The following is a 25,033-nucleotide window of genomic DNA, read 5'->3' as shown; positions in this document are numbered from 1 at the left end:
CGCTAGCTGACAATGACCAGAAAGAAGCAGTAACTTGACCTTTCATGAAGCTCAGCATCTGACGGCTCCCCACCACCTGCCTGAAGACATGGCAAATGAAAGCTGGAGCTGATACCTGAAGACTGGCTGTGAAATGACCTGCACCAGTTGTTTTTACACACACACACACACACACACACACACACACACACACACACCAAACTGTCAATATAAGACTGGGCCAAGCGAATAATCCCTTGTTTTCTGTTGTGAGCAGTGCCATGTCAGCTAGAAAGTTCTCAGTTCTGCAGTGCTATAATACTGCAACAAGAACTATCCAACTACTACAGATAGATGGCAGAAATGAGTCCTGATACTGCATACTGGTTTGTGTAGAGAAACTGACACATCCTTCACTTGAAAATGTCATTTAAAGAACAGGCATCAAACCCATCAGATTAGCCACAGATTTCTGGACAAACTGTCCATCTGTAAAAATGCCACCACAGTCAGATCTCCTACTTACTAAAAGGAGCTCTGTGTTTGTGTGAAGTTGTCCTGGTGTCTTAAATGTGTTTCATTTGTTGTATTCTTTTTTGTAATAACCTGCCTAACTGTAAGGACCCAGTATCCCCTCAGGGATATAAAAGCTCCTCTGATGTGGAGCACTACAACACACGCAGAGAGAAATGTCAGAGTTGAGAGGCAGTCATGGCAGGTAGAAACGCTGTTGAGCCAATCAGATATTCTGACACAGACCAATTAATCATCCCCAGAGAAGTGATCGACCGGTGATCCGCCATCCTTTAGAGATCCTAAATGAGACATGCAAATATACAGTATATTATACATAAAATACGCATGGACGAGAATAATGCTTCAGGTTTGAAACCCACTTTGATTTATGCTTGTGAATTCACCTTTGGCACTTCTGTGCTCACTGGACTTCATAGATTTATAGCATATCAGGACAGAAAGTGATAGTGAGCACAGAAATGACCCAAATGGCCAGCTCGCGTAACTAAGGAAACAAAAATATCCCCCAGTAGATCATTCTCTCGATGTTAACTCAAGTGGTACACTAAGTGGTTGTGTGCAGCTAGCATTATCCAAAATAAGAAGTGTCTTTTGTTCTAAGGCATCAATTTATCTTTGAGTACAGCTCAGGAGGTTTATTTTTGGAACTACATTAGGCATAATCTTCTCCCTCATTGCTGTTTACAGACTGGATATTCAAACAATTATTAAAGCCTACTCAGTAATAGTATTTAAAGCAAGTCTATATAACTTTTGAAAATAAGAAATAACTTATTATTCCTCTTACAAATGACGCATCCTTGTTCAGTTCAGTACACTCAGTGGGTTTTCAGCTACAGTCTTACCTGCTCTGGTATGACCGGTAGCATAAAGTTAAAGACGGATGTAACTGATATTACAGAGTGAGCTCTATTCGTTATGACTCTTCTCTACCTCTCTGTGCTACAGTTACACTGTGTGTTAGTATGTCACACGTTAACATTTCAACAGTTTTATCACAGAAGTAAAACAAAAAGAAAACATAACGTACCTGCACCAGGTGACACATTTGACATTTCATGTCAGTCAGGTCACCTCATGATGATGTCTTTAAAGCAACTGACTTAAGTGAATCTTGGAAATGTGACATTATTTTCTGATTTTATAATGTCAACAGTGGCCACAGTTCAGCTCAAATTACATAGCCTCACTTTAACATATATCGTACCATATTAAACTACTGCTTCATACTGGAGACGGAGAGCTATTATAATGGTAAAAGTGGTACATGTCATAGCTGCTCTTAAGTTAAATACCAGTTGAAACTGTACTGTTGAAGTAGTTGGGGTGATTTACATAGAATTGGGATGAGAGTTAAAAAACTAAGTGGATGAATTCAGTGACTGTTCCTGTCCTCTATTGTTGAAATAAGAAATAAGAACATCCCATAATACAGAGCAAATTCAACAATCTTAAACTTGAGCTAATGCTCATCCTTGTAATTGTGCAAGTGATTTGTGGCACTTGGCAAGGTAAAGTTTATGTTACAGTAATGGTTTTTATTTATGAGCCTTTATTGCCAATGCAGTAAAAGTTGTGCTAATCAGAAAGAAAATGGATTTAAGTGCTTTAGCAATAAAAAGCACTTGGCTATGTCTTTTAATTTATACTATTCTCTGTTCAATTGCTCTTAAACTAGTCTACAGTGAGTTTAAAAGTTCTTCCAAATGATGATTCTGTCCTAAAAAGCTATTCTTCTACCTACAGAAAGCACAATGATCTCAGATTTTAGAGCTGAGTTTCCATAATACAATGAAACCAGCTGACAACTGACTGATAACTAACATTTATAGTGAGAGCCTCGATTTAATCAGTCCAAGCCAAAATCTCACTTTTATTTTTATTTCACTCTTCTCTTCTCTTCTCTTCTCTTCTCTTCTCTTCTCTTCTCTTCTCTTCTCTTCTCTTCTCTTCTCTTCTCTTCTCTTCTCTTCTCTTCTCTTCTCTTCTCTTCTCTTCTCTTCTCTTCTCTTCTCTTCTCCCCTCCTCTGAAGTGTAACAGTACCCTCTGTTGGATATCCTGTGTCAGTACACAGCTGCAGGGCGGACAGACTTAAAAAGATTTACTATGCATCTCTGCATCTGAACAAGAGCTGCACAGCATTTCAGTGTGCTCACAATATTCAAACTGCATACTAAAAAGACTGAAGTTAGATACATTTTTCAAAAATTGACATTCTTGAGTTTTGTGTGACGTCACACAACACTGAGATTCACCCTTAAATACCATGTAGCACCTCTGTCTGTACCCTACACCTTTCAATCTCAGTTGCAAATAGGATCAGAAAATAGGATGGCAGGAACTGCTGTGCAAACAAGCCCGTTGTCACTCTGTGTGTGTTTGCACGAGTGTGCGTATGTGTCCTCTGTCACTGCACACTTGCTGACTGCATTACATGTGGTCAAACAGAAAAGAGGAGGGGGAAAAAAACATAATAACAAAGAAAATAAAGTGAACATAGATACACAGATAGGTTGATATACTAGTGATATACTAGGGTGTAATAGTTCATAATAGTATTATTGTTCACAAGTGTTTCACTGTGCATCCACATTAGAATCAGCATTTCCTCTACATTCAGATCATTTCTGATATTTCTGAGCAACATTGATAAATAAGAGTTGCTGTGTATAATGTGATTGAGCATTTTTTTTAACCACAAAGACATTTACTACTGTTAGTGAGAGCAAGGGCAGGGCAGCTCAGCATCATGCACAGCAGGATGAGAGGAGATGAGCAGGACGGGCGAATGGACGGACAGTGAAAAAAAAAATTAAAAAGAAAAAAAAAGAGGAGAGTCGGACCATCTATTTATTCTCTCTCCCCACCCCACCTCTTTCTGTGTCTATATGGGAGAAGAGAGAAATGTGAGCTTTCTATTAGTGGGAGAGGGTGGGGAGATAGAGAGAGAGAGAGAGGGGGAGGGAGGGAGCGGGAGAGTTAGAAGGAGGTGGACGAACACACGATATGGTGAGACGAGACGAGAGGAGGAAAGTGAGACAGAGAGGAGCAGGGAGGAGAGGAGGGAGGACAGGAAACGTATAAAGAAGAGAGGAGAGCCAGATGATAGAAAGTGTGAGTAGATAGATAGATAGATAGATAGATAGATAGATAGATAGATAGATAGATAGATAGATAGATAGAGGCAGGCAGCATCCTGTTGTGATTTAGGTGTGTCTTTTTGTGTTAGAGTTTTCATCCACTCATTGATATAACAGCAGGAGAGGCGAGGAGGAGCATCACTTTTCCTCTCTGACACACACACACGTGCATTTACAAACACCAACACTGTTCATTTTCACTGCGGAGAGGGACGGACCCCCCACCCCCCCCTCCTCTCTGACTCCAGGGGAAGAGACACACACACACTCTCTCTCTCTCTCTCTCTTTCTGTTTCTTTCACCGCACACACTCAGAAAAGCACATGTGTTTCATGGACTGGCAACAGAGGGATGCGTCATGAAGGTGAGCTCTCGTTACTTTCAATCTGACAGTTTCACAGTTGTTACTGTGTATATGTGAGTGTGTGTGTGTGTCTTATTGTGGATTACTTTCTGTGATGTATGTGATGCCAGCAAAACAAACCTACCTTCTGTCTTCCTTCCTGATTGGTCTTGAACTGAGAATAACACTGCGTTCTTGACCTGCGTGCTGTAGATGAGAAAGTGATAATGTTTCTCAATGGAAGTGTCAGGTGTTCTGACTGCTCTTTGGCTGCTTCACACTCAAGTGGCTTTTTATCCGTGTGTGTGTGTGTGTGTGTGTGTGTGTGTGTGTGTGTGTATATATATATATATATGTACAGAGAGGGAGTCTTGAATATAGTACAGGACTGGAGGACAGTTGGTGTTGGTGGTACCTCGTTTCTAAGAATCAGAATGAATATTTCCATCATCCTCCATTATTTGGTGTCTCTACTTTTATCTGTTGCACTGACGTCTATATGATAGGAAGTATCTTAAAACTATCTTCGTGTGTGTATCCCTGTTTGTGAGTCCTTTCACGCATACAGTACCGTGCATACTCATGTATACTTGATTACATCTAGAGGAAAGTGCTGATATTGAGTTGATCTAGTGAATATTTCATTCAGTAGTTAACACTCCGCTGTGAGTGTTGTACACCATAATCATGCCTACAACATAAAATTGCATGCAACCACTGCAGCATCACAGCTATTTTAGTGCTTTTATGACCTGTGAAGTGCATCTCTGATGCTGGGCAGAGGCACTGTAATGATGGATATTATCTCTTTGTGTATCATTCAGCTGTAGGTACACTTAGACAAGAGGAGACTTAAGTGAGAAAAAATGCAAGACTGTTAAATTGATATGTTGATATTAGTTTATTGCAGATATACTGACATTGGCACATGTTTGGCTGTTAATTAACAAGATATTTGTTTAGACTGATTTTTCCAGCACCTTACAAGGACTTAGTCGGGTGGAGTGGTGGTCATCCTGCATTAACTAACAAGATATTGCAAAACAGAAATGACACAATATGTGAATTAGAGACATTGTCGCCACTAAACAGTTTGTCCACCAGAGAACACTGACAAGTCACTTTTTCAATTGTCTTAATCTTTGCTGTTCTTTGACAAACAAATTAATAATGATTGTTATGAAAATGTTCGTTTAATTTTTTTATGGAAAAAAGAATGACTATTGGCAGATACTGTATGTCATTATTATTTTTTAATTCTAAAATATGGATATCAAGATCGGGCTCGATCTATCCATTAATATCCAGGCTATTAATGTATTCTAAGCTTTTCTTACAGTTTAGCAAGTCTTACAAACTTCAGGCTGAAACATACAAAAATATCCATGAATTTGTGTCACTTCAGGTAACTGGTTAATGATAATATAATTCCCCAAAATGTGAACTTTCCCTTTAACTGAATGCAGGAGCACGAATCAAATCAAAGAATGTTGGAAGAGGACAATCAGACTATGCTCACCCTGTCTCACTTCACTGAAAACTGGCCAGCTCTCATTGGTTATTAGAGGTCTCCACTTTAAGACTGAATCAGTGCATATGGCAGATAGTAAACATTACTGTAATCATATTGTACTGAAACATCACCTAGTCTTTGACATAACATCACCTTTGACAACTATGAATAGGCTCAGGACCTTTACAACTAGCTGTTCCCTTTATCATCACTCCTTCTTTCTTGTTGTCTTTCTTTCTTAGTCTTTCTCTCCGTCTCTGTCTCTCTCTGTCTCCTCGTCCCATTAGTCTTTCAGTCTGGCTGCACTGCCTCACAAGTGGGCTGCTGGGTCAAAATGGGCTGGCCAAGACTGACCTACTACAGTCTATACTGTCTATCTGTGGGGAGGAGAGAGAGAGGAGGGGAGAGATAGGCCTAGGGATGGGGATGGAGGGAGATCAAAAAAGGGAGGGCAAAGAGAGGCTAGGAGAAGAGAAGAGAAGAGAAGAGAAGAGAAGAGAAGAGAAGAGAAGAGAAGAGAAGAGAAGAGAAGAGAAGAGAAGAGATGGATGTGAGAAAAAAAAACATTACAGAGTGAGTGAGGTGTGGTGTGGCAGAGAGAAGAGAGTATCTTTCGTAATTCAGCTCACAGACAGCATAAATATGCACACACAGACACACACTCCCACATCATTGCACATACACACATTTCTGGGCACATAACGCATGCATGCAAACACACACAGACAAACACAGGGAGCTATCAGACCATGGTGCAAAGCACCAGCAGAGAGTAGAGCCCCAAACACCTGAAACTGTATCCATGGTAACCAAACTGCTGCATGTTAGTCAAAGACAGTGGGACAGATACAGAGTCACTGCATTCACTGCGTGCATCTGTGTGTGTGTGTGTGTGTGTGTGTGTGTGTGTGTGTGTGTGTGTGTGTGTGTGATATTTCTTCAAAGACAGGTCATTCTAGCCAGACCTTACTTCTTGAAGAGGCTTTTTTATATTGAAGGTTAGAATTTGGATTAGCTGAAGTTCAGGGTTAAAGCAGTCTGACTCAGTGCATGCAAACTGTTGTTTGCTACAGTACGTCCTTCTGCTTTCTCTCTCTCGCAGCATCTGTCGCCATTCTCGATGAGAAACAACAAGTGGCAAACCCAGCTAACAAGCTGAAGAATAATAATGGAAAACTTTGACAACCATTTGAATTGTGTAATTTCCACTATTAATTGTAACACAAAGTCCTTATATGCCTGTAGCGTTGCTTGCCATCAGCCAGTAAACATTATTATTACTATTATTAAAATATTATTATTAAAATATTGTAACAAAGATGAAGGATGCTGCAGCTTTTGCAGAGGCATGCACTCTCTGAGTGGCTAATTGAATTTTAAACAGGACATGGAGTGATGTACATGTCTATTACTGCTCTATATGGGGCAGAAGCGTGACGTGTGTTACCAGACAACATGTTGTTAATGACAGTAATTTATAAATGTTTTAAATCTATAAAGTGATTCTAATAAATGTTGCTGAATGTGTCACTTAAGGACAGTACTCAGACATGTATGCAGTGTGTGGCATAAACCTGGCTCTAACGAATCCTGCATTTTGGAGGAATGTTTCACATTATCACATAAGCCCTGCTGGAATAAAAGGGAGAAGAACCTGAAATAATCAAAATGCACCATGTAGTGGATGCCTTATGCCTGTAAAGCTGAGGTTTGTGCTGTCTTGGCTCTCTGTCAAAGAAACATTTTAGCAGCATGATGCAGAACAGGATGATTTATCTGTGCCGTAGCCAGAGGCAAGCTATTGATAAGCTTTGCAAAGGAATAATGTGAAATCCTTGGACCAAATAGAACTATAATTACCTGCACACACACTGGAATTACAGAGCTTTTGTAATGTTCTTTTATGTCAGTGTACATTTATTTTCTGCATCTCTTTTAATTCAAATTGATAAACAATTTGGTAAGCTACAAAATATACAATTTGTACAATGTTATAATTTGCTTACTTCAACAATTGCAAAATATCAAACCAAGGAATATAAATAAGAAATCAAAACTGAAAAGTACAGAAACTGCTGTGATTGTTGGTATTGGTCGATTGTTCAAGACCCTAAAACAGCATTGCAATTGATATACTGTATGATTACAATATGGTTAAGTTTACATAGGTACTTGGCTAAGTTTAGGGAAACATTGTCATCATGGTTGCATGTTTTAAATAGCGATAATCGCGTTTTGCCTCTCTAAGATGAGCAGTTTTTCACACCAGCTTTGAGTGTGGCTGTTCAGAACAGTTATAAACACTTGTCTTCAGATGTAGTTGGAAGACACGTCAGACAAACTAGTTCTGTCCGTACATACCCTCGTCTTAAGGCATTGCTGCAGCTAAGCAGTAAAGATGAATGGCATCTTACTGTATGCACTGCAGTGGCTGCAGTTCTGTACAAGCTACAGGAGCCTACTTTCATTAGCAAATGTTAGCTGATGTGACGTAACAGAGAAGCTCGTGCCCATTTTTCCTGGGGTTTCCTTAAGACTCCATCTCACTTTTAGAGCCTTGCGTCATCTCTTAATCCAAGAACAAAGATGCTCTAGAATTAACAATGGAAGTCACAGCCTGTGTGTGTGTGTAACAGATTAAATATGCCTGTAAATATGCCTGTGGGTAAGAAGAGATGGTGTTTTAATGCCTCATGCCACAAGCCATCAGCCACCTGGACAGAACCAGCAGCTCCGTCCTGAGTTTGTTGGACACACAAATACACACACACACACAAACTCTTCCTGAAACCACTAATTCTGTACTGCGGATGGATGCACTATCCATCATCCTGCACTAACAAGGGTTTAACCAAGTAAAACAAATGACACCTCTCAGAAAATTACAAGATCTTGGGAGAGAACGCACGGTCGGATTTATCAAACCATTAATTATGGATGGACCTTTATTACATCAGATAAGAAAGAGAGGAGAGGAGAGGAGAGGAGACTCTTCATTGGTCAGTGCTCTTCAGAAATTCACTTTTCATGATTACTTTGGTTAAATTACTTGATTAATCACTTTTTACAGAGCGTAATATATTTACATTTGTACCCCCTTCACATTTTATAAATGTGTGTATCGATACGCATTAACTTGACACTTTTGAGACAAGGGTGAGCCAGATTAAATTTCACTACAGTAATAATAAATCAGTATAATTTTACACTTTTATAGCTGCTGTCTGTGTGACAGATGGCATTGTTGTCAAACCAGTGGTGTACATTTATCACAGCTGTAAATCCAGCACCTTCATGAGGTTGTGGATGTGTGTGTTTGCCCTTTATTTTCAGTGTGCTTTGAGTACAAACTCTTCAGTCACATTCATATATCTGATAGTTCAGTGTTTAAGACAACACAAGTATAATTGTATCTGTCAGCTACACGAGGAAAAGTGTGAGAGCTCATCTATTTCATGCCTGTGACAACGCCACTCTACATCAATTCTCATTAAGCTGCTGTCGCAGTGCAATTAACAGCTACATGCATTTCACTTGAATTAACTTGGGGAGATACAACAAAGTGCTGTCATCTTGAAGAAAATGATGAATTGCAACAGTGGCTACACAATTTTGTCTCGAAAAAGTTTTTTAAAAGTCAGTATCATAGACCTTTTTCATCATTTTGACATAATAGCAGGAAAAGTGCAGGTGGAGCAAACTACATAAACATGGCTCAGCTCTATATAAGTGTCCCAGGGAGCCTTAATGATGCATCATACACAATCCCAGAGGCCTGGGTTTAACAGAACTGCATGGGATGCAGCCAGTATTAATGTTATTAATTACACCTGTGCTTTTTTGCTATGACAGGTCTTAGTAAGCCTATTTAATTTGACTTTTATTCTTCATATCATTACAAGGTTATATCCCATTTGCAAGTTTATTTATAAAGAATGTTTCATATACAAAGTGCTTCACAAAATGTATTTAGGACATTGAATAAAGATGACCTAGGACTGTAAAAAAGCAAATTAAACAGATAACACAATTTAAACAATAAGCAAACACTAGCTTAGTATCAGAGCTTTTAGAAAAACAAACAGCACTGATACCAAATGTACGGCCACTGGCTGCAAAGACCTGCAGAGCTGCCCTCTAACTGACTGACTGCTTATGAGGAGCAGCTTGATAGACAGGCGATAATATCTGGTAAAGAGGAGGGAAAACTCCTGATTGGAGGAAACTGGTGAACAGGTGAGGAATGACAGAAGGTGGAAAGGAGAGAAACTTGAGGGAAGAGTTTGAGGCTGTGTTGAATGTGTCAGTATCTGAAGCTGAAGATGAGACGGATGTACTCGTGTTATTGTTTTTGAGAAGCTGTTTTGTGTACGTTTTCAATATGCTCATCAATTCTTTCACTTAAATACATTCTTTGATTATGTTTTGTGTTCTACTTTTGGAAAGGCAAAACTAGATCTTTATCGCAGTCGACATATTGACTGTTACATTTTAAACAGGTGTAACAAATAACACTGATGAATGAAGGTGTTTCAGAGCCAGCGCCACAGTGTTTTGCATGCTGGTTCAATGTCATGGCTTACTGGAACTTTTTTTTTTTTCCTGCTTTGACAAGTCAAAATGTCCTCTGTGATCATGTTTATAACTTATAAAATTATGTTATCATTGCACAGTCTGGTGGATTTTCTATTTAAATTTGTGTTGTGTTTTTCCTCATACAGATAACTGCAAGAAAGCTTTTCTGATTTAAAAAAATGGACAAACATCATTGACAGAAGAGTATATTTGTATTACAATGGTTACAGTCAGGACAGATTTGCTCATTCATCGTGACAATATGATAAACTGTCATAGTAGTGAGAGAAAAGAGCCACTGTCTTTAATTTGAGTAGATTTCAACATGATTAGTCTTTCTCTTACTAAAGTTTGACTTTCTAATGTTTGTTCCACCACTTCCAATCATCTGGTTCATTTCTTGTACAGGTAGCTTCTGAGAAAAGAGGAAAGCAAATAAAAAAAAAATGAATAACTTTATTTGTGACTGCTGGGGGCAGAGAAATTTTGCATATCCTTGAAAAATGGGCTCTTACTTTTTTACGACTACATCTGGATAGGCTCAGCAAGACTGTGGATGATGTGTAGGAGGTAAGGTTTTTGTGGCATCAGTGCAGAAAAGTCTATTCAGTGATTTTAAAGTTTGCTTGCTGTCCTGGTGTTAACTCTGCCACTAAACTTCTGCAAGAGCTGACGTGCCAGCTCATTACTGTGAGCATCAGCATCCTTGGTGCTTGCATGAGGGAAAGAGGGCCAGAAACACGGCAGGCTGACAGACTGTCAGGGACACACAAATAAATTCCAGTCACACACTTTGCTCAAGGTAAAAAGCAACGTAAACTGAAAGCAATTGCATTGACATCTAACAGTACAGGCTGTCCTACAGTAAAGAGACAAGTAACAAATGGCTCTTCAGTTGTTTATTTCATTGTAACATATTAACAAGACTACGAGTCTTCTACCATGCTAGCAGCTTTGAGGCTTCGCTACAGATATGCTTTGAGTTAAATGCAAATGTAATTATGCTAACATGATGGCTAACATGATTTAGCAGGTGTAAAGTCTCGCATTTTAGTTTAGTTTGTTAGCATGCTAACGTTTGCTAATTAGCACTGAAAACAAAGTAAAGCAGAGGCTGATGGGAATGTTGTTAGTTTTGCAGGTAGTTGAACAAATTTAAATTTTGACCTGATGGCGGCGCTAGATGAAAAGTTAAATATTCCCTCACGACAAATTTTAAAGGTGCAGTGCGTAGAATTTAGTGGCATCTAGCAGAACAGACTTGGCAGAAATGAAATATAATAACGATATTATTTTGATTATATTTTGATGAGTGTATAATCCCATGAAAATAAGAATTGATGTGTTTCTGTTATCTTAGAATGAGCCCTTTATATCTACATAGGGAGCGGGTCCTCTTCCACGGACGCTGCCATGTTGCACCGCCGTGTTTCTACAGTAGCCCAGAATGGAAAAACCAAACACTGACTCTAGAGAGGGCCTTTCGTGTTTTTTGTGAGTTTTGTGGCCACTGTAGATTCTCCTACATACTTGGAAGAGGAGGGGTTGAGGGGTATTCAGTTGGTTGCAATCTGCAACTTCAGCGCTAGATGCCACTAAATCCTACACACTGGTCCTTTAAGACATATATATAAGTACTAGCTGGTTAAAAATTCTTAATATTACATTTTGATTTTTTTACATTATATTTCACCTTCATTGAAAAATCCAATCTGCACATAAATCATTCTGCACTGTGAAGCTCAAACATCCAATTGAAGGAACAAAAAGCAAAACATGTTTTTGAGTGGAAGGGGACTTTAGGAGATAACCAAAATTATGATAATTCAAATTAATGTTTGTTCCACATTCCATGACACTCCATCCAATAGTTGTTGAGATACTCACAGAAGAACCACAAATACCCACCTCTAGAGGAAAAATAAAGTTATCACCAAAGTCATTAGGATTCAGCCTCTGATCACCACATCCAGTAATTATGGAGACATTTCACAAAAACCCTAAAAGTTATCCTTATGATAACACTAGGGGAAAAATCAGGGGATCACCAAAGTCAGTAGACTTCATCTTCTGGGGACCATGTAAATCTGTACATATTTTCATTGAAATTGATCCAATAGTTGTTGAGATATTTCAATCTGAGCCAAAGTGGTGGACTGACCGACTGACATCGCCGTCCCTGGAGCCATATCGCTAGTGTGACTAAAAACAGAATTTTCAACAGCAAGTCATCATCAGAAGAACAGTGATAACTTGATGTCAATGTTTTTTTTTAATGCGCTGCCATAAAATAAACAATTGAAGAGGCATTTGGAACTTCTCCATCCTTCAGAGCCAAACATACACACTCACACTCACACACACACACACACACACACACACACACACACACACACACACACACACACACGCATACGGAAAGTTGACAGGCTGACAGCACTACACAGTCATCCAGACATATAAGCCACTCACACCAGCACCAATAAACACACACACATGCTGTTCCTGTCAAGTCACACACTGTCAGAGAGCTGCAGGGAGGTTTGAATTTATTAACACTTATTGCTGATTTGTAATTACACAAGCACCCCGAAGCACACACACACACACACACACACACACAGACAAAAACCTGCTGGACTTCACAAAGTTCTGCATTGTGAAAAGTTGTGGGGGCTACAAATCTTTGTAAAAGGTCACGGTGAAGAGTTGTTGCTCAGCTTTATTTTAGCTGCACTGCAGATTTTGTGCCGAAGCCCCTTCTGGAGAGTCGTTCACCTCTCTGTCCCCAGCGATAACTTTATTTGGCTATAAAATAAAAACAACATCGACGCAGGAATAAAGGCATTGAGTTCTGGTCCTAAATTAAATTTAATCACCTAAGCGCAGTGTACAGTGGCAGTGCATGCTTGTTTTTATGTGTATTTGTGAATACAAAAAAAACTCTTTCTCATCAGCTTCTACAATCACAACAGTCCCTTAAAATTCAAATACAAGACGTATCGCTTTGATCACTGGTTGGCTGATATCCTGTCTTTTAAAGCTGCTGATAACGTCCTCAGTCAGCCCTCAAAAGTCCAGTCAAATTAAACGAGGGGAGACAGAGAACTGAGCCCTTATTGTGCATCGATTCATGTGTCTCCCTCTCTCTCTCTCTCTCTCTCTCTCTCCCTGTCTTTCTTTGTTCGCTGCCATTGTGGTAATTTAGCGGAGGGCCTGTGGCTTGTCAAGGGATCAAGCCCAAGCAGCTCTACTGGCAGAGCTTTAATGAAACCCTTTTGGCTGTGAAAGGATGTGTGCGCTTGAGTGTATGTGTGTGTGTGTGTGTGTGTGTATGTATATATGGACACTCAGTAAACTATCCTCCTGGTCTGTATACACCAGCTGAGCCAGTGTAATTTAACATCCTGCTGATTCCACCACAAACACATGGATTCACATATACACACAACACAAGCAGCGAAGCGTAGTCAGTAGTGACGTGACCAGCGGCAATAGGATACACCTGCTATTATGGATATGCAGAGGAGAGCAGTGGCAGGAAGTGCCATCGAATGGTCGGAAGTGTGGCGAAAAATGCAGGGGTCTGCAAAAACATCTACTTTTTAGTAAGACGAGAACACTGTGGGAGCAATAGTACTGTAGTCAACAAAAAGCACATATATCATTTATCGCTATAACAGCAGCAGCATATTGTAAGACTGATATCATGATTATATTATTGGTAGTTTTATAGAAATTATAAAGGAAGAGGTATGAAATGGGCTGAGACAGAAATTTGGATTATGGACTCAGAGGGTTGTATGTTTATAGGAGTTTATGTGTGTGTTTTTAAGTGTATGTAGATGTGATGGAGGGAATACGGTGGGCTGAGTTTTCTTGCTTTCCAAGGAAGAGAAAAATAGATAAATAAATAAATAAAAGCAAGTCATAAAAACAGGGACAAAAAAAATACTGAGACATAAAATGGCAAACGTGGAGAGATAAAAGCAGATTAATAATGAAATATTCACAGAGGCTTTCTAATAAGAATGTGTGTTTTTGTGTGGTGCAGTGAATATGGTGGCAAAGTCTAACACAATACAATCAATGGAAACTTTGCACTTTGTGGAAACCTCATCATGAGTGTAGATTTAACCAAGTGCAACAACCAACAGCTTCATAGCGGTGAGGCAGGACTCAGTATCGTCTAATGCACAGCTAGTAGACAGCTTCACAGGGGAATGAAGTCATGCATAAGAAGGTAGTAAACTCCTGTATGCTGTTAGCATTACGTGTATTGAGAAAGCAACATTTCTGTCATAGGCTTTTGAAAACTCAAAACTTATTCATACCCAAGTCACAGGCTGCAACAAGCAACAGAAAAATTAGTGAAAATACAAATGACCTGAGACAATAATTGATCAAATCCATACATTAATTGAGACAATCAGGCTATCTCAAGCTCAGTAGAATACAAGATATCTGTCAAAGTCCAAATGAGAAATAATTCATAATCAGCACCTTAAAGAAAAACAAGTGATAAAGAAGATTCTATATTTCAAGTCTACTACTGAAGACAGCAACAAAAATAAATGAATTTATTATTATTAAGGAAGTATGAAACATATAGCCAAATACTAACAATTAAACAGGAAAAGAAAAATCAGTCAGTAAAATAATGTTATAATTAAAAATGATCACGCCAGTAATGTCAGTTTATTTTCAAATACAGGAGGGCAACATTGTCTCAGTTTTTCCTCTTCAGCATGCAGCAAACAGATAAAATAGACGATGCAGTTTGGATCCGCTCTACACTGAACAGTGAGGACTGTAAAAGGAACAAAAGAAACAAATATAATACACTTCTGACACTAATTTTTCTTCATTCTTATTGCTGAACCAGCAACAAAGGCTGTTTTTAAACCACTCAGTGCTATGCATATATCTGAATACTTACAGTACCAGAGCTGACGAAAGCATAGCTTGGCTCAGACAAAGCCTGCTGTGCTGTCGTGCATGTGTTGCACAGCTTAAGTGCTCAGAGCTTGAAGAATGGACAGAGAGGGAGGCTCGGCCAGGGCTGACTGGACAGAACAACCGACAGATGATTAGGTGGGTTAAAGGTGGGCTCTGGTCTCATCATGGTCGACATCGCTCTCATGTCTTTTTAATGGGACTATAATTGACTTATTGATTTTGAGAGCTCAGCTGGGATCAATGGGCACAGCTGCTTGGCAAAGAGGAGACATGGAGAGAGAGAGAGAGAGTGAGAGACAGTAGATGGAGTGCATGATAGTGGCTGAGATACTGATGTAACTGTTGAGCGACGTATAGCGATGACACTTTACACAACATGGTATCTAGAGATTTTACCACTGCAGAATCTCCAGAATGTGGGCTGAGTAAAAGACTCAACTTTAGTTTCAGAGTATCTACTGCTGGAATGCTATGAGGAGGAGTCTTATACACCCCTTGTCACAAAAGATGATACATAACAAGGCATCATTATTCACTCAGACATCTCAAAGACCTTGATGCATAAACGTAAGTTGTGGTTGTGGTTGTAATAATAAAGGTACAAGGACTTCTTGTGAAATAAGTAACAGCCTGGGTGAGATTGTACAGCACAACATATGAAAGTAACTCAGTGCGTCTGTTCTGCAACAAAAAACAGAAATAAACTGATAGAGCACAAAATGGGTAAAATGTCATTGTTTGAGTTTCAAAGGTTTGGTTCACCCAAGTTAGAAAGAAGCATATTTTCTCAGTAATACTGACAGTTCGGCTTCTCCCTCCACCCCAATACAATGAAGGAGAATTGATTTTTGTTTGAATATATGTTATTTTTCTTTTATAAGCAAGCAAGCTGATGTTTATCAGGTATAACGTTTACTATGTTCATCTTAGTTTAGTGTGTTAGCATACCAGCATTTGGTAATTAGCACTAAATACAAAGTACAGATGAGATGGATGGGAGTGAATGTCATTAGTTTTGCAGGTATTTTCTCATAAACTAGTGGAAGTATTAAACAAATTTCAATTTTGACTCGATGATGGCGCTAGATGAAAAGTCAGGCGATGACCAAAATGATTACAATTCATCCGCAGGACGACATGAATGCCAAAATGTCATGACAATCCATTCAATAGTACTGTAGTTGAGAAATGGTGGGAATGGTTCAAATGCTACACCTGACAGTACTGGACAGACTATTACTGCTGATAAATGCCTGACATGAATTCTGTCTCCAGAGGTGGAGTCTCCACGTGTCTTGTCGCAGTTTTCTTTCTCCTCTCAAACAATGTTGTCTCTTGCAGGGTGAAAGTTGAAGACATGTTCAGGAGCCCACAGCTGGAGCGAACCCACAAAACATTCCCATACTGTTATTTTACCCAGAATTTAGAGGAGGACACACGTGTTCTGTCATTTTTTTCCCAATGAGATATAACCTTAAATTCATCATGTTGTCAAGCTTTGATCCTTTCTTCATGAATCACTATCGCAGTTTCTCCTCCTCTTTCTCTTTGACACCTGTCTTTTTTCTCTGTCTCACACACAAACACACACATTTTAGGAGTGTTTATCATCCTTTACAGGTCAGCTTCAAGGCCAGTGCTGGCGTCTGTCTTCAGAGGTGGACTGACCTTTATCTGTTAAGTCAGTTATTGGAAAGGTCAGAGAAAAGGTCAGCCAGAAGCTTCAGGGAGGGACATATTGAATTCCCTCACCTGCCTGGCATTCAAAAGATGACATATAGGTGTTTTTGAAATAACACAAATTTTGTATTGAATTATTCTCAGTGCTGCTTTAAAATGCTTTAAAAAACAGCCTAGGGAAAACTAATCTGTATTAGAATTCGTGATTTGGATTGTCAGCGTCAGTTTTCATACATAGATTAATTATTTGACACATATGGATACATTTCTGTAGTTAGTAGGACATCAATAACTTTCAGTCACCATTAATCAGTCCTGATTAGCTGGGAGGCACGGGTATAAACATCCAACCAGAGACAGTAGATGCATCCTCACACAGAAACCAATCAGTTTTGTTTTTGTGGACAGAAAGGTGCATCAGTCACAGTCCCTGTTGTCGTGCCTGTCGGACCTTCAGACATCATTTACTCTCCGACTGTCAGCCGGGATACATTCTGCAACCAGCATGCTGCAACTGAAATCATAAATTACAGTTTTCTCTGCTACAGAGAGTTTTTTCGGTACAAATTATAGATTCCTCATCACACACACACACGCAAGCTACACAGCTTCCCTTGTCAAAACATGACATAGTGGATTACAGTGGATGATGAATAATCTCAGCAGGCTTCTGAACAATCCAATGTGCTAACCTTCAGTCCCAACAAGTCCCAAATGGGAATTGGGGGATAGATCCAGGGATGAAGGATGCAGATAGAGAGATTGAACCAGTAGATTGAGAGACGGTTTCCAGCTGAGCAAGAACCGATGAGGTTTTTTAAAGACTGTAGGTATAAGGGTGCCAGACTGTCAGAGTAAATCTGGGAGAGATTGGAGCTCCTGCCTCCCACTCACTAGTCCCCAGACTGCCTTGAGAAGTGATGGATGGCCTTACCTTCAGCTTCTAGAGAGGAATAGAGTCTTTAATTGACACAGAAGCAATTCAATTTAGGGCAGGTTTATTTATAACCTTCATAGGTACAAGAGAATAGGGACAAAACAGGTTCGTACAAAAGTAATTTCAACAAGGTTTGTCACATTAATTCTAGTAAATGGACACAAAATAAATGTATACAGCATGAAATATAGCCTGTCAAACCCAAGGAATAGTATAAGAGTGTATGTGCACACCTGCAGTGCATATGAATAACAGACAAACCTGCACACTGTCTGTCTGACTGGACACAACATTTGAGAAATCAGTTAGATAAGGTGATCATGTGTCAAAGTTGCAGACTGTCATCCCAAGAAAAATGACACAGTAGGTTGTAATGTCAGTTGGCCAAACACAACACATATTTATATTTGAGTGACAGATTCCATCTAGCCACTGTAGCGACCTGGAGAAGAAGCATAGTTTAGAGACATATTCAGAATATATGTTGACAGTTTTCTTCATTGGGGGGACGTGGTTTGGATGGAAGATTTAACCCAACAGTGTACTTTGCAGGAGACCGCTGTTTGTTTCCTGTTTCTAACTGTGAGTCAGGACTGTTATTTTAAAACCACAACCCTAACCTTAACCTTAACCTCATGGTCATTATTGTAGCCATGACGACTAAGATCACCTAACTATAAGGACGTATTAACTTTAAACCACACCACGTTTCTCTAGCCTGAACAAAGTGATCATTTTAACCCAAACCATGATCTTTCCCTAAACCTAACCAGATTGACTACAGCATTGTCACATCATAAAACATCATTATTTTTTAACAGTGATTTGTAACGGTTTTGAAAAGCACAGATAAATGATGTTGTCCCAGATTACGACACAGAATGACACTCCTAGGGGTCATTCTGCAGTGCACATGGTCAAACAGTATATTTGGTCATTGAAGTTGGTAGACTTGTTGCAATGTTGTGTTCACAGCTTGTTGTGCTGCCCCCAAGTATCTGAAAATCATTGAATATAGGTTTAGGTATTAGGTAGTGCTAATTCAATTACTATAACTCTTTTTAATATTGTAGTGACAAATGTTTCCTCTTTCTTTACACATTCAAACTTTAAGGACATGAAAGCAGAGATTCAGGAAGTTCATCTCTGTGGTGGATACTGGCTGAGCAGTTGAAACAGTTTAGAGGAGAATAATGAAAACAAAGAACTGCTACTGCTATATGATTAGATTCATACATCATCACTGTACTTTAATGGATTTATCAACATCATTATGCCAACTCAGAAACAAACAGTCTTAATTCATACAATCATGTCACTTTCAGTAATACATTGCCTGCCTTTATACATACTATTTGATACCCTTCAAGCAGTGAGTGAAGAGGAATAATTGTGAAACACTCTTGTGACCCAACTGGTTTAGCTGTATGAAAGACAAATGTCTTATCTGTTTGCTCTGCCCCTTCAGTATTCCAGATCATACCCTCGTCCTATGTGTATACCTGTCTTAAAGATGGATGATGTTCCTGCTCTATTCATTAGCTTCAATGATGTTGTGTGGATTCAGATTGAAAGTCAACAAGACAGAAGTTGGCACACAGCCGGGCACTTTTTCTATCAGTAAAAAGACTGACTATACTTGGCTTTGTAGAGGCAGCAAGGAGATAAAGAAGTTTGTTTTTCTAGATATAAATGATAGCAAGTCTAAAATAACTTATATAGTTTAAATGTATCATCCTTAAATACATAATTCTTGCCCATAATATAAATCTCATCATCCATTTTTGTGCCTGGTAAGCAGAAGGCCATCTGGACCCTTGGGTACCGCACAATGTTTTTTAATCACATCAGAGCTTAAACGATCAAAAAGCATCAAAATACCATGACACAGTGTGTAATTAACATAAAGCAGAGCAGAGCAATAATAAAGGCATAATAATAGGGGTTACATAACAAATGTGACTGCTTCCATACAGGCCTCGAGGATCCGAGTCACTGAAAGGTTTGATCAGTTTAAAAATAATGTCAGTCATTTGTTACAACACTTAATACAGTAGATTATAGAAACTTTTGGACCAATATGTTAGACTCTCTACCACCATCATAAAGGCACCAAATTAGATCAAAGCTTTGTAGGCAGGATAAAGAATGGGGACGTCATCTTCCTACAAAAAAAGCAACATTAAGTGGCTAATTGCTAATAAGCTAACTGCTCATGGCAAACGCTACCACAGTTTCCATGTTGATTTAATGATATAGTTTTAAATTTTTGAGAATACACAGCTCTGTCTGCCTGCCATCAACTCTAAAGCTCACTAATGAACACATGATCAAAAACATGTGTCTTTGACTCTTTGTTTCCCTTTGCTAATTGTTAAATCTGTACAAAAGGTGTAAAATGTCAACTCGTGGTTTCACAGAGGGTTAATGTGCGGGATTATGCGCTTTGTTATCACTTAGAGGTTCACTGGGCCAGGCTGTTCCCCCTTGTTTCTTTCTTTATGCTAAATTAAGCAGTCTCCTCTTTCATATTTAGCATACAGACATGAGTGGTATTGATTTTGTCATAAAACTCTCTGCAAGAACTATTCCATTAAAATGATGTCAGTGGGATGGATATTTCCCTCGCTACTTATCAGTCAAGTCAAGGCAAAACAAAATACCCCCCCTCTTCCAAACAGATATCAGCCAACCATAACATAATGTCGGGCTAAATGAATGAAGTGAAACTAAGTGAAATGGCAATTCAAATAACAGCTGGCTAATTAGTACATGAGATGATAAGTTTCAAGTTTCCAAGCTTCAATACAAGAAGAAGAACCCCACTCACATACAATAAACACCTTAGGATATAAAAGTAATTTAAGTAATAGTAACAATAATAAATATTTAAAACAACGCTCCCATGGGGAAGCTATAAGTACCATAACTGGCTATGGTGTATACCATTGTATACATACCCTTACAGTGTGTAATAGACAGGAATAAGCAGGCAGCACATTAATGATTTAAGAGTTAAGGGCACAAACAGCCTCAGGTTAGCTCCTATTGCAGAACCTTGCTGTCTTGGTTCTGAGTCTTTTAGCCTACGTGGATGTGACGTAGGCTCAGTTAGTCTAACCAAAAAGTTAGTATAGCTGTCACAACATGATGATAGTCTTTCATAGCATTACACTGGGGACATCGTAAAATATGTTGCTGTAGACTTACATGTTTGTGCTGGTTCAAATAAATAAGGCCACTGGGGTTTTTAGTAACAGTTTCTGTTCCACAGTCATCAACACAAAAGATATCTGATCCGTTAATGCACAAGACTTGACAGAGCTGTCAAACAGTCTGATAATGGAAAATCTTCAAAGACAAGCAGCTCATACTCTGCTCTGGGCGTCCTGCCATTACTAACAAAGCGCCAAGAATCTGGTCATCTATTGCTTTCTTTTATTTGACCAGTGGTGTCAAGCTGAGGTGATCACTACTTTTTCACACTAACCAGAGATGGAAAAAGGGCCATCAGCCAACCAGTTACTGCACTCTGTAATTCAAAGTTAACTGGATTTGCTTTGTTGCCTTATAGACATTTCCTACTCATCCAAGAAGCTTTATCATCAGTTGTTTTTCATCCAAAACTCTAGTTCAACTTTGAACAGCCTGACCAGCTGCGTTTATCTTACCAGGAATGCCATGACCTAGACTTCTGAGCGTCCTCATAAACAAAGCACTCTTCCTCTGTTACGTTGATCTTTATCATTATGAAGACACGTCCTTATAAAGCTGCTGTGATTGTGTTTGAGTAAAGGCAGAATGGTTTGACTGCTCATCCGGCTGGCAGAGCTCTGGGTTCACTCAGGAGACCTGAACAGACAGTTACGGAGCCGAACTAAGAGCACACTGTTTCTCTGGAGAGGAGCAGTCAATGTCACTTTTCATAAGGCAGGAGCAGGCAGCGGCTCAGAGGTGACAAGCTGTGACAGCACGAATGGAGCAGCACATTGTCATTTCTTACATAGACAGAATCACATTATTCTTTTCCCTTTTGCACCAATATTAGGTTTTCAAAGTCAAACTGTAAATTAAAGTACAGCTTGGAATGACATTGACTATTCTTGGCCAACAAAAGCTTGTAATAAAGTATTAGAAGTCTAAATGTAAAAAAAAAGGAACCCGGTTGAAGCGTAGATAGATGATGAAATGGCTTATTCAGTAAAGGATATGCATGAAAAGTTTAGCATGAAATAATGTATCAAAGGAAAGCACAAAGGGGATTTTTCTGTGTTGGCACTCACACCTACTATCTTATACAGTGTTCCTCACCATCCAATATTTTCAAAAGCTGTACATGTACATGAGTGTGGTCATTACTTGTATATGTATTCATATACCAGGGATACACAAATAGAGGTCCAGGAGCAGATGCAGCCATATGCAGAACACAGCAGGCGGTAGAAACTGAAGAATATATATTTATTCAGGTGTGCAGGAAAAACAAAATTGAATAGAGCAGAACAAATGATCCAACAAAGATGGAGCTGAACAACAGGACTTAAATACAAACTGAACTGACAAGGGAATAGGGAACAGGTGACGACAGGGCAGACGTGGAGGGGAAAGCAGGCTGAGGAGAACAGGAGGATGGTGATAACAAAAAAATAACAAAATCAAAAAGACAAGAATGACAGGACAGTGACAGGATCGGGACACCGGTATGGGGGTATTACATGATGATATTTCAGTACAGAAACTCCAGAAGGCTGTGCATGAACAGCATTACTGTATTAATGGGAGATGTGACTTTTTTGTGTAACCAGGTCCTTCAAATTAAGCATAAAAAGGTGCAAGTGTATAGTGAGTCTGCTTCTGTATAAGTTATTCACTGCAGTCATTGTTGAAAATGTTTGATTTTACACTTATTCTGCTGGAGTCTATATCACGACTTCAACTGTTTGAGTTTTGTGGTTCTTACCTCGGTGTTTTTGGGATGGTTTTGTTCAAAGCAGGAATGTTTGGTGTCATTGCAAATCAAGCACAATGATCTTGCACTTCCTGTGGGCAAAATGAACGCATATTTCTCAGTCCAGTTATCTGTAAATGTGTGTTTTTCACTGTCAACCTTTCTTTTTTTGTATCGGCTATTTTTGAACAAGCCATTTTACTTTATCAAGCAGAGCTCCTACCTTCCACAGCAACCTTGCTAACTGTGGCGACTAGCGGGCGGCTGAGTGATGACAGCTAAGGCGACGTGATAGCAATGTGTCGCTCAAAAGTTAGGTTAAACTGTTATTCAGTCCAGATCCAGGCCAGAGTCCACCTAATGAGTATGTGTGTCATATACTGTTTATGTATGCATACAGAAATTCACAAAGGCATTTTCTATTCTTGCGCCAATGTCATTTCTATTTAGTCCATTCCAGCTGCCACTCACCTGTCAGCCTGGTTTTCTTTCGGTGTCCATCACTTGTGTGCCTACACAGCCTTTTAAAAGCAGAGTGACCCACATGTCCTCTCCTGCAGGTCGCTCAGTCTTTCATTTTGAACCCTTACATTCTTTATAAATGTAAACATTTAATATTCACTACTATCTTCATCTCAGCATCTCAGCTTGACAATTCAATCTTGACTTTGGAACCACAAGCTGACAAAACAATCTCAATCAAAGTCAAAGTTGCTCAACTGTAGATGTTCTGAGCACTTTTAGGACTTCTCATCCATGTTAAAAGTTGAGCTTTACAGGCAGGAGTTTTTTTCATACCCTTCACATTTGCTTTGATGAATGTTCTGGAGACTATCTTCTCCCACCCTCCCACCTTCCACAGCCTGCAGTAAAACATCAGTGTCACCTTGATCACAGACACCGAGAAGGACTTGTGACACCAGATGAAGAAGACAAGTCTCTTTCAACCGGCACCTCAGAATAATAACAATAACTCAGTAGAGTGCAGATCTCCGCCAGTTGTGTACAGTCAAGATGGCGGCGAAGATAACAAAAACAGGGATTTATTAATTCTTGTATTGTGCCTAACTAACAATATGTCTTGTATGGAATTAATCTGCAGATGCTCTGGTTCAAGATGAGGCAAAACTTTTCTATGGATGTCAGTTTTTGAGCCACAACAAAGGTCAAAATGTAGCCTGCAACAGACTAGATAAGCCTTGTTTTCAGCCCAGCAGATTGCCATTTACTATGTCGTAATGTACATCGTAAAATGGCGAGGACTGCTGAAAAGACAAAAGTCTAAGCTTTATGATAGGCTCATAAGGATTCTTATCAATATTTGTTTGAATTCACAACACAACCTGCTCTCAAGGTACCGAAATTTGTCACGGATTGATGTAACATGGCAACAAGGCATGATTGGTTGTCCATAGCAGAAACGAGATTCCAAACCGAAGCAGCTGGTTAAGAGGAGCGAGGAATCAGCAGTCAATGGTGTTATAAAATAGGTTTTTAAAAAATTGTGAATCACCGCAACCGTGAGAGGTCCTTGAGCAGACAATCATAAATGTGCACAAAAAATATTAGGCTGATGGGTCCAGTAGTATGTGAGATTAGCTGCGGACAGATACACACACGGACACATGCATGATCCCCTCCTGGCTTACACTCACAGGTTCATTAAAACATCGTTTGTTACATCACAGTAAATCACAAGACATTCAATAATAAATAACACAACATGCACAGTACAGACAACAGTAACAGACACAGTTCCAGTGTGAATGGTGTTTATGAATGTAGCAGAGTTATTGCGTTTGGTATGAAAGACTTTTTGTAAATATTCTCGGTTGCTGCAGCAGCTCTATAGTCGCATTAAATATTAAATCATCCAACTCTCTGCCAGGACAGAAGCTATTTTGTCACTTGAAGATCAAGTTAGGTTCTAGACTGTAGAAAAACACTGACATAATATATTTGATGTTGGTCTTGGTTGTTTGAAAGGATACTTTGAAGCCTGGAGTTGGATTTACCATTTGCATTTAATGTACTGGAGCCACACAATACAAATTTTGGCAACAAGGTGCAGCTGATATGTTGACTTTACATTTGCCGTGAGAGCAAACAGGACTTTCATCTGTGATACTTGGAATTACAAGGATAGAATGAATACAGTGAAAAGAAGGAAGAAGAGACAGACACAGAAATATACATAAGAGACAAGACACAGACACCGGCGCAGACTGTAAACAAAGTACAATGACCCGCATAACTTTATTTAATCTGGCTCAACTCTGCACACACACAGCTTAAGAGAGGGAGTAACCAGACAGTTTATTGGAAGTGAACTGCATTCCTGCCATTTTGCTCCAAGCATCAAGACACACACACACACACACACACACGCACACACACACTCTTCAGCACTGACAGTCTGAT

The 25,033-nt window shown here is 39.3% G+C and overlaps 1 protein-coding gene across 1 annotated transcript in view; it reads left to right on the top strand.

Moving 5' to 3' along the window:
- The first annotated feature begins 3,603 nt into the window (after window positions 1–3,603).
- Window positions 3,604–25,033, top strand: part of LOC121911878 (inactive phospholipase D5-like) — a 50,967-nt gene continuing 29,537 nt past the window's right edge. Inside the window, exon 1 of the mRNA XM_042433800.1 lies at window positions 3,604–4,021. Within this exon, the coding sequence (XP_042289734.1) occupies window positions 4,016–4,021 (6 nt within the window). The 5' untranslated portion in view covers window positions 3,604–4,015. The remainder of the gene's footprint in view (window positions 4,022–25,033) is intronic.

This window comes from Thunnus maccoyii, chromosome 14, assembly GCF_910596095.1.
Source record: "Thunnus maccoyii chromosome 14, fThuMac1.1, whole genome shotgun sequence".
NCBI classification, from domain to species: Eukaryota; Metazoa; Chordata; class Actinopteri; order Scombriformes; family Scombridae; genus Thunnus; species Thunnus maccoyii.
Note: the sequence above shows the minus strand (reverse complement) of the source record. Positions and strands in the feature narration are given on the sequence as shown.